Raw genomic sequence first — 12089 nt, forward strand, 5'->3', positions numbered from 1 at the left:
CGTCCAGTTGCGGTTTTTAGTTCTTTAGTTAGACGAAGATAAGGTGAGTTAACTACAGTCTCTGCTCAATTTATTAGACTCACCCCGAAATATCAGTTTTTTAATTTGAAACACCTTAAAAGTATGTTCAAAGTCATACAGAACTACTGAATGGGTTAAATAACAATTACTTAATGATCATGCTACATAATTAAGTTAAGAATTGTGAAACTTTTGATTGAATTGTGAAAAATTGACAGATGGCAATAGAATGGGGTAAAAAGTGTGTAATGACTCGACTTTTTTCAACTTTGGTTTTTTAGCTAAATTAGTGATTGGTGATCAATTTTCGTAACATTTGCAGTGGTGAGTGTTAATATTGCTCTATTTTAATGTTAGTTTTTAAATTGTTTAATTTATTTTAAGATATTAATAGAAATATGTTAATTTCTAAAAGATGGATTGGAATTTTTACTCGTCAGTTCAAAGGTTGGGTCAAAAACCTAAAGAAAAACAACCTGTTACATCAATTTGAAATGGTCGATATGCCAGAAAGATTTCAGTCACTTCCAGAGGGCAATGAATTTTAAAGCATTCAGTAGTAAAATACAGAAGAGTCATCCATAGTCTGCGTAACTTGGAACCATATGGGAAACTTTTTTAATATCAAGTTTACGAAAAAAAGTTATTCTTTATAAAGTGCTCTGCATAGTCTAAAACCTAAGATGCAATCATCAGATATCAAATTTTGTCAACAGTATACGAGGTATGTCAAAAAATATGAGTTTCGCACCTTTATATTTCAAAATATCAAAAAATTTTATTATGAAAAGTTATTTGTAATTAAAAACCATATTTAAATATGCAACAACAGCCTTCTACTTAAAAAAAAAAAAATTCTGAAATTTTCCTAAATTACCGATTTCGAACATCATTTTTATTTATTAGACATGTAATAACTCTTTTATTAATAACTTTAGGAAAAAATGTTATTCTTCATAAAAATCTGTGCATGGTCTAAACCTCAAGCATCAGTATCCAAGTTTGTTAATTTTATATGAGGTGTGTCAAATAATATGAATTCTAGAATTCTTTCTAAATTCATATTATTCGACACACCTCGTATAAAATTAACAAACTTGGATAACTGATGGTTGCATCTTGAGTTTTAGACCATGCACAGATTTTTATGAAGAATAACTTTTTTCCTAAAATTATTAATAAAAGAGTTATTACATGTCTAATAAATAAAAATGATGTTCGGAATCTGTAATTTAGGAAAATTTCAGAAATTTTGTTTTCAAGTAGAGGGCTGTTACTGCATATTTAAATATGGTTTTCAATTACAAATAACTTTTCATAATAAAATTTTTTGATATTTTGAAATATAAAGGTAGTTTGCTCTTGAGCGAAATTCATATTTTTTGACATACCTCGTATACTGTTGACAAAATTTGATATCTGATGATTGCATCTTAGCAGAGCACTTTATAAAAAATGACTTTTTTTTCGTAAAATTTATATTAAAAAAGTTTCCCATATGGTTCCAAGTTACGCAGACACCCTGTATAAGGAATAAATTGGAAGAAGCTGAGTGTTCAGTACCGGAGTCCACTATATGCCAAAATCTGTACAGTATGGGATTCAAACATCAAAGTTCAGTTAAGGAACCAACTAAACAGTCGACTATCACCATAAATCAGGGGTGGGCAAATACATTTAAGCGCTGGCCAAAATGAAATTTTCAAAATGTTTCCCGGGTCGAAGGACTATATATCATGTACGTAGTCTGCGCTGTGTACACGCGAATGTTTTTGGTGGAATTTTTTCTGTCAAGAAATTTTTTTGACAAATTCTTCTTCTTCGTCTCTTTGTATACACAGGACTCCTCCTTTTTTTCAACGTGCCTCCAGTAAGTTGTCGTTCCATTGTTTTTATTGTCTTCCCACTGATCGTCTTCCTATTGGGAAACCGTCTGTCGCTGTTTTCTATTTGTTGTCATTTGGCTTATGTGGTCATTCCATTCTACTCTTCTGTTTCTTATCCAGTTATTAATGTTCTCCACCTTGCATCCCCGTCCTGTTTCTGTACTTCTAGCTCCGTTCAATAGTGTCTTACTATCGATTGTTACTGTTACTGTTTCGAGCAATCTTTTTGTCCTCTCTGTGTCATGTGTTTTTACCGCGTATGTCATTATTGGTCTGATGAATGTGTTGTAAATTCTGCCTTTCATTTCTTTCCGATATTTTTATTTCTCCATATTGTGTCATTCAGGCAACCTGCGGCTCTGTTTGCTCTATTCACTTGATCTTCCACTTCTGTTTCGAGCTTCCGTAGCTAATAGATAGTGTGATGCCTAAAACGTCATCACTTGTTCTATTATCTGACCCTCCAGCTCCAATTTACCTCTTATTTGATTTGCTGTTATAACCTTGCATTTAGTCTTTTTTGAGGAAATTAACATGTTAAATTTTCTGTCGGTTATATTAAATTGGTGCAGCATATGTTGTAAATCATCTTCACTCTGAGAGATTAGTATTACATTGTCTGCATAGCAAATTTATTTAAGTTATTTTTCTGCCATTTGGTATCCTTTTTTAGTTCTTACTGTTTTTATTATTTCATCCCTGATCAAGTTGAACATTAAAGGACTCAGGAAATCCCCCTGTCTTATCCCATTGCCAGCTTTAATTGGGTCAGTTAGTTCACCTTCCACTTTTATTTTTATTCTGGTAGATGTTTTCGATCGTTGACATAAATACTATAAGTATCATTTTAAAGCATTTGAACAAATAAATTTAACTGTTAATATGTAATAGATAATAATAGTAATAATAAATTGTCTTACTGGGGTGTACATGTACATGCAAACAATTTGTGCCCAGTAAAATATGTCACGTAATTTTTAAAGAAATATGGTTCATTGTATTATTCATAACAAGAATTCAGATAAAAAATGAAGATATTGAACAAGTGGACAAACGGATTCTGTATTACGGAAGAGTAAAGAGTTAAATCCGAAATCAGGAATTAGATCAAGAATAAGGCACTCAAGAGGAGCCTTTTTGAAGATGAAATTTCTGAGTAATCAAAGACTCAATCTGCAAATTCGATATCGCATGGTAAAATGTTATATCCACTCTATCATTCTTTATGGTGCGAAGCTTGGGCCGTTAATGTTGACTTAACGAGAAAGCTGGAAGCTTTTAAAATGTGGCTTTTAGGAGAATTTTGAAAATACCATGGACCGATCATATTACAAACGAAATGATGCTACACAGAATGGAAAGAGACAGAGAATTTTTGATTATCATTAAAAGGAGAAAGATATCATATTTGGAGCAAAGAAATCATAAGTATGAGTTGTTGCAGCTGATTTGCTGATTATGAAGGGTAAAATCGAAGGAAAAGGGGTCCTGGTAGACGACAAATAAGCTGGCTGAAACCAAAACATCACTGCCTCGAAGTGAGAGAGTAGTGCCCATTCAATTCTATGTAGTAAAGTAGGATATGGTTACAGCTGTCCGAAATTATTATACTCTCTATTATTTATATACATATTTCATTATTTATATGAACACTACGCACACTAATGCCGGTAATTTCAACAAAATCTCATAAAAGAGATTAAAAAAAATCCTTGTATTTTTTTTTTCAACGGGCCGGATAAAGTAAGCGAAAGGGTCGGATCCGGCCCGCGGGCCGGCTTTTGCCCACCCCTGCCATAAATGCTCAAAAAACGCTTAGTTTTGCCAATTTGCATAAAAACTCTCTAGTCATATAATATTTATGCAAATTGGCCGAAACTAAGCGTTTTTTGAACATCTGTGGTGATGGTTTTGGTTCCTTAACTAGCCTATGCCATTTTAATCCGATACTGTAGCAATTTCGGCGTACAGTGGACTCCGATACTGAACACTCAGCTTCTTACAATTTATTCCTTATATAGCTATGGATGACTCTCTGTATTTTACTACTGAATTCTTTAAAATTCATTGCCCTCTGGAGGTGACTGAAATCTTTCTGGCATATCGACCATTTAAAATTGATGTCACAGGTTGTTTTTCTTTAGGTTTTTGACCCAACCTTTGAACTGACGAGTAAGATCATCACATTATTTTGCTATTTCTCTTTGACAACATGAGATATTTTCTAATAGAGCAGTAACAGAAGAGATTTGCTCAAAAGAAAAATCTTTACAATCACCCATATGAAAAAACTTTAATAGAAGATATTCATCTTCTAGAAATTGACATATTTCTATTAATATCTTAAAAGAAATTAAACAAATTAAAAACTAACATTAATATAAAGCAAAATTAACACTCACCACTGCAAATTTTACAAAAAATTGATCACTAATTTAACTAAAAAACTAAAGTTGAAAAAATTCGAGTCATTGCACACTTTTACCCCATTCTATTGCCATCTGTCAATTTTTCACAATTCAATCAAGAGTTTCACAATTCTTAACTTAATTATGTAGCATGATTATTAAGTAATTGTTATTTAACCCATTCAGCAGTTCTGTATGACTTTGAACATACTTTTAAGGTGCTTCAAATTAAAAAAAAAACTGATACAGGGAATGTACCGGGTGTCCCAATAAGAATGGCTCTCGGCCATATCTCAGGAACCGTTTATGGTAGAGCTTTGAAATAAAAAATTTTATGACAAAAGTTACCTCAAGAAAAGCCTGGAAATTATTTTCATAATTGTGGGTCCACCGCTAGAGGGCGTAATTGAATATCAAAAATAAAAAAATCTAAATTTTACAAAATTTTCCTAATGAAGGGGCACTTGAAATCCGATTATTGTATTCTTCATCAAATTCTGCGCATATTTGATTTAACAGGTTTACCTCTACCTTTGCAAATAAGAGGTGGGGGTGAGTGGGAACCTTGTTATGAAAAAATGGCTGTAAGTCCGGTTCTGCTAAATCAAATTTTGAAAACTGGGTCTTGTTGAAGACAGATCTTTTTCTTCAATGTAAGCGTGATAATTTTGAACCATCCTAATAAGTAATAAGCCAGCTGGGAGGCGTTATTTAATTTTTTTCAGAAATCTAGTTTTCTTTGGAAAATATTAAATACAAGTATGCATTTTTAATCATACTTTATAAAATTAGATTAAATTAGCAATAGAATAGCGAAAACCGCATGTCGATACCTTTTTTCTATCTCAAGATATCTCGAGAAACGTGTAAATTTTATACATAACTGTTACTATCACCGGTAAATTACGTTAATGAAAGGTAGTGTGCTGTGGAAAAAAACAAAATAACATTTTCCAGATGTCAACGTATAAAATATAATTAATTAAAACAACAATATAAAGAGAAACAATACTATTAAAATTAAATATAACACAGAACAAAAAGAACTACTTACTTAGTGACGACCTAAATATTCAAATTGTTGCCCATCATACACTACTCTAGAATACATTATCCAGAGAATACTAAACGCCATTCAAAGCATATCGAGAGCAGAAATTGAGACTGCTGTTCAATCTACTCTTGAAAGAGTAAATGTTTGCAACGAAAATGATGGGCAAAAATTTGAACGTTCATGTCATCACTAAATAGTTGTTTTTATTTCTTTGTAATAGGGCTTTTCAACGCTTCTCATTTGTTTCGAGCCTCTGTCATATGCCGTATAATCCGTGTATAATATTAATATACGAGATATGAACGAGGCTCGAAACAAATGAGAAGCGTTGAAAAGACCTAATATACGTTGACAGCTGGAAAATGTTCCTTTGTTGTTTCCATAGCACACTACTTTTAATGAATTTCGTTTACCGGTGACAGTAACAGTTATGTTTTTAAATTTACACGTTTTGTAAGATATCTCTAGATAGAAAAAAGGTATTAACATGCGGTTTTCGCTATTCTGTCGCTAATTTTGTCTAATTTTGTAATATGGTATTAAAAATGCATGTTTGTATTTAATATTTTCCAAAGAACACTAGATTTCTGAAAAAAATTAAATAACGCCTTCTAGCTGGCATATTACTCAGTAAGTTGGTTCAAAATCATAACTTTTACATTGACGAAAAAGATCTGTCTCCAACAAGACCAAGTTTGCAAAATTTGATTAAGCAGAACCAGACTCACAGCCAGTTTTTCATAACAAGGTTCCCACTCATCCCCACCTCTTATTTCCAAAGATAGACCTAAACTTGTCAAATCAAATATGCGTAGAATTTTATGAAGAAGACGACGATCGGATTTCCAGTGCCCCTTCATTAGGAAAATTTTGTAAAATTTAGATTTTTTAATTTTTGATATTCAATTATGCCCTCTAGCGGTGGTCCCACAATTATGAAAATAATTTCCAGACTTTTCCTGAGGCAACTTTTGTTATAAAATTTTTTATTTCAAAGCTCTACTATAAACGGTTCCTGAGATATGGCCGAGAGCCATTCTTATTGGGACACCCGGTACATGCAGAACAGTGTATATTTCAAAAATCTGACGGTTTGAGCGGGGCGTAAAGGCTGTATGACACTATGCATTTTCTTGTATCGTTTCTGATATGTCAAAAAAATGCATTGTCATACACAGATACAAGAAACGATATCAGAAACGATCTCAGAAACCTGCTTTTTTTTTATAACATCTGCTTTACCTGCTTTATCTGTTTTACCTGCTGGTAAAACATCTAAATGTCATAATGGCGGCTGAAAACGGGATCATATGTCTTGATGAATTTATTTGTGCTTTTGTAGGTATTATTTATAAATATTTTATTGATACAATATATAGACTACTGTTCTACTAATAACCATATACTTATTTAGCTCCTAGTAAAGTTCAAACTATAACTTTGGGTTTCATGTTGCATAATTTTTTAATAGAGGAAAATACAATAGTTCCTAATTTGGATCAAACTGAAGATAATTCTAATGCAAATATTTTAGTATAAATATCAAAACAAAATAAAAACACAAATAATCAACCTTATGCCCGGTTTTTCAGTGAGCGGTTAAAATATTGGTTAGCTAACCTAGTTTAAATTTTAACCAATATTTTAACCCTTATATCGTTTTTCAGTGCTTTAAACCAAGATGTGCCATTCTATAGATTTTTGACAGAAAAATAAACAAAATAGAATTTCATAACCTATTTATAAATAACAAATAACATAACATTACAAAAATGATTAATGCATTCAAGTTCCGATTCTTCATCTGATGATGTAGATATAATCAAGAATATAATAATACATAATACAATATTTCCCGCGATAACACAAAATGTCATAATTTAACTAACCTCTTCTGTCAGCAAATATAGATAAACGTCTGTCGGAAAATTCGAAGTTAAACCACCTATGATAGCGAGTATCGGTTAAAATCTTGGTCAACTTAAACGGGTTTAAGCGATAACCTAGTACTGAAAAACTGATTAACCATAAAATTTTCGGTGACCGAAAAATCTGGGTTAACCCAGCACTGAAAAACCGGCCCTTAAACAGTCAACGGAAAAATTCTGGTTAACATTAAAATGTTAAATTTATAAGTTTTTAAAAGTTTATAAATTTTATAAAATCCTTAAAATCGGCTGCAGACTCAGTACTACCATACATGACCATACCAATGTAACGTGACACAGGGTGACAAACAAAATTTCGACCAATCACGTGCCGAATTTCATACAATTTTCGATACAAGAACTTGCAGTGTCATACAAATGCAAATGTACGTACAAGAAACGATACAAGAAAATGTATATAACTTTCTAATATCAGAAACGATATTAGAAATGATACAAGAAAATGCATAGTGTCATACAGCCATAAGGAAATGGGTGTGTCACAAAGTTTCACAAGAAAAAAGCGAATATTTCAAAAAATAAACATCAGATCGAAAAACTCCAAATACAAGTACAGTGAAACCTCGATTATCCGTCTCTCTATTAACCGTCACCTCTGTTAACCGTCAGGGTCCATACGTAAGTTATATTGACTACATAAGTAAAAATTTAGTCATTCAATTTATTTTGTTTGAGCATTGCGATAAGCCAAACGAAATTCGTTGAAATGTACATACATACACGTGCCGTTATGCCACCACCGCATTTTTATGTACCTAAATAATTTTTGTTCTTATTCAGGGCTCTGGATTAAATTTCAATTTAAATAGGTAATGATAAAAAATGATATCATGCTTTTAGAGTTCTATTTTTAGAATCGCAAGCCGAAAATAAAAACGCACGGCACAATAATTATTAGATTTGATGATTAATTTACGTCGATTAAGAAATTCAGCCGTTGCAAAATGTGAAGTAACAATAAAACAAACAAAGATTTCGGAATATTTTAAATCAAATTGATTCGACTGTACTAACATAAATCCCTCTTATAGTGTCAAATAAAACATACAATTACAATTTGAGAGTTATATGTACTATGAATTTTTTTAATGCTCCATTAACCGTCTTTTCGATTATCTGTCATACCCTTGGTCCGGTGCCCTGACGTATAATCAAGGTTCCACTGTATTCCATATTTTTAAAAAATCTATCGAATGACACCAAACACGACCCCCACGGAGGTGGGGTAGGGGTTTACTTTAAAAAATTTTAAATATGAGCTCCCATTTTTTATTGCAGATTTCGTTTTCTTACGTAAAGTAACTTTTATTCGAGACAATTTTTTGAATTATGGATAGATGGTGCTATAATCGGAAAAAATATTGTTGGAAATGGAAAATTAAATTAAAATATAGAAAGTCCCCACTAGAAAATTTCACTTAATTTTTTTTTTTGGTTTTAGGACCTAATTTTCACAACCCAATAGGTGCCCATAACGCTCGAGTAACTGCAAATTTAGCATACTTTCCTCCCCTACTATAAGTTTTTTTCAAATTATGTTAATGAAATTTTCTGAACTGCTAAATATAAAAAGAGTAAATATTTCATAAAATATAGGTCTGGATCCCGCGTATGAAAAAAAGTTGATTAATAGCAAGCTGAAAATTTATTAATAGCTTAAGGGTGTCTAGTCGGATAAACTTTGATATATGGGAACACTGGAACAGGGGCAGTTTTAATTGTGGAACAGGTTAAAAATTTGGAACGGTCAGACCACGAAAACGTCACATGTGTTTTGTCCGACAGAATAGACTTAAACTCTCCGAACAGAGATTAAACTCTCATGCAAAAATCAGACTGCTATTTATCACCTGTCATAATTCCTGTCATTTGACATATTCTACATGTTCCACTCATTAAAACGCCCATTTGGTGATAGCAAATACAAAATAAGTGATTGATGTGATCGTTCATGGGTATTCTTTCATTTTTCCGAGTGTATAAGAGGTCAAATTTTGAGAATTTTCAAAATACATTTTTGAGTTTTTTTTTTTGGAAAAATTTACTTGTCTCAAAGCTCAAACTTTTTTCATTTAAAGTATGTACGTATGTCTTTTCCAGAAAAAAATTACAAACCATTATCTACTTGTCTTATGCTTAAAAAATGCTAAAAATGGAATTTTATCGGTTTACCTTTTCAAACTTTGAGATTCATTTAAGGCCATCGGTACATAATTCGCAAATCTTTTACGGATATCCCTACTTTTTCTGTCTTTATACGGCAAATTACGTGTAGTAAAATTTACACTGGTATGGATATGTAAACATTACTAGAATGTTATTCTACTTGAAAATGTCATCATTAACTTAAAAAGATGGCTTTTGAATGTTCTTGGATAACTGGTATTTGTATACATAATTGCAAATTATGAATTCAGCTAATAAATGTGAATAATTTTTTCACTAACTATGTATTCAGTGATTGTAATAATTTATATATGTACAAAAAAAACTAATACTCAATCGAGAAAAGAGGAAAAGTGTTCAAGTGCTTTTTTAATAATATATTGTTACTATGGAACGCTTACAATTTTGAACATCTTTAACAACAAAATACTTGGATCACAGAATATATTATCCTGATGTTTCTCTGCTTGGATCTTCTTTATTAAGTTCACGTCTTCAATCAATTATTTATCAAATACACTATATTATATCAATATTATTTAATCAACAACTCAAAATATTTCCGATGCCATGTCAAATATTTAAAATTGTCACTGATTGTCACTGTCTGACTGACAATATGTTGGCAATATTCTATTCGACTGAGTACGTTGTAAGACAAAGATAGATTTGGAAAATATTACCACGGACATGGTGTTCATTTTTTTCGAATCCTGAAGAAACCAATAAATATTTTTGAAAAATTTAAACGCAGAATGAAAGACTAAATTATTACCGACGGCCGAAAGTCCCTTAGAATAAATAAAAAGTTTATTTTGAATGAGATACAATTTGAAATTAAAAATTACACTAAATTTTCTCAGTTTTTCACCTCTGTAACTTATTAAAAAAAAACATTATAGAAGTTCTCAGGGACTTTCGACCCTCGCTGATAATGTAATCTTTCATTCTGCGTTTAAATTTTTCAAAAACACTTGTTTTCTCAGGATTCGAAAAAAATGAATCCCCGTTTGAATAGCATTGCAGCCGAAAATACGTACCCGTCCCCTTAAGGCCTTAAGGGTAGTTTGTAATTAAATAATGCTATTGGGACCGTGCAAGTTCGGCAAAGCGACCTCTATTTCTACGCTCTGTACTTTTATTCGCACTTTTAATTATACTGGCCAATTATATTAGTCCTGGTTACTGGATAATTGTCAAGGCCATAGTCCGAAAAAATAATAAGAAGAAAAAATAAGATGCAGGTTATGCTATGCAAACGTAAACAATTGTATGTAGTAAATAAAATTAGTTATTAAAATGCAGTACTGCAAGCAAAATACAATTAATTAAATTTACCTTTATATAATAATTGCATATCATATCAATATTGTGGAGCAATATATAATTTTTCTGCTTCATTGACAGAAGGTATGAAATATACGTCAATTTGACAATTTCAATTGACAATATGAATTATTTAAGATAGTTGAAATATTCTCCGCGACTCGCGCACGGTCGTTTCTCGTTTCCCTTCCAAGTACTTGCACACCGCGAATAGACCGTTTTTAGAGCATACTTTTCTAAAAAGTATGATTTTTGATTTATTGTTCTAGGACAAACCTAAGTAAAAATATTGGCTAAAGAGAGAAGCCATATTTTCCGTGAAAATTATCGATACGCTGAAACAAAAATGGCCGCCATCGGCAAAATAAATTTTTTTAAAATAAAATGAATGCAATTTTGTACTCTCTATAGACTGAAGTTTGAAAGGTAGAAAAATAAAAAAATTTAAAAGTAGTCAAGCACCTTTGGACCACTTGGCTTGGATTGACCCACAGCAAATAAAGAGCTGAAAAAGAAGAAATAAGATGTATTTACCTCTTCCGGAATAAAATATATAATGGAAGCAATGTCCTCGTCATCTAAAATTTCGTGAAACATTATTTTTGGTTCATTGAGGCTACAACCGACGGTCCCTTCTCCAATGATTATACAATCGTCTTCCTGTTTCATATCTTCCTGACTTTCTACAATCTAAAAAATAATTACACTTTTATAAAAAAACAACGTTTTTATACTAAAACCATTTTATTATTTATAGGAAAGAATATAAAATAATTTAACGACAAACGATTTAACGATAACATGCTTAAAATTCCAAAATTTACACTCAATAAAAAAGTACTTTTTATAATATCACGGTTTTGTTATTGTACATATATAGGACATGTTCGGAAAGAATAATTAACTTATAAAATATGAATTTTTAGTAGGTGTATTAACTGTTATTTATAATTATGATTCCAAAAATTACACTATGTAGTATAAAATAGTATTTTTTTATAATACCACGGTTGTTTAAAATGGTATATATAATTTTAAGTATATAAACTTTTAATTATTTATTAAAATAATTAAAAAAAGATACACAACAGCCGGGTTCCAACTGGGGACCTCTCGATCTGCAGTCTAATGTCACTGAAGCACCATCAATTTGTAGATATCGATTTATTAACGTACTTTAAAATATCATTACATTAATCACATTTTTAAAATAGTTTGAAATTAAAAAAAAATCGACTTATCCATACAGTGTGATTGGTCAGTGGGGTAAAGCTTTGTA

At 31.3% G+C, this 12089-nt stretch overlaps 1 protein-coding gene across 4 annotated transcripts in view; it reads right to left on the minus strand.

Moving 5' to 3' along the window:
• Window positions 1-12089, minus strand: part of LOC114336771 (uncharacterized) — a 142287-nt gene that overhangs the window by 90978 nt on the left and 39220 nt on the right. For all 4 annotated transcript variants that reach the window (XM_050657528.1, XM_050657526.1, XM_050657527.1 and 1 more), the window contains exon 6: window positions 11345-11500. In XM_050657528.1, coding sequence (XP_050513485.1) covers window positions 11345-11500 — 156 coding nt within the window. The remainder of the gene's footprint in view (window positions 1-11344; window positions 11501-12089) is intronic.

The sequence above is a fragment of the Diabrotica virgifera genome, chromosome 8 (genome assembly GCF_917563875.1).
Source record: "Diabrotica virgifera virgifera chromosome 8, PGI_DIABVI_V3a".
In the NCBI taxonomy this organism is placed as follows: Eukaryota; Metazoa; Arthropoda; class Insecta; order Coleoptera; family Chrysomelidae; genus Diabrotica; species Diabrotica virgifera.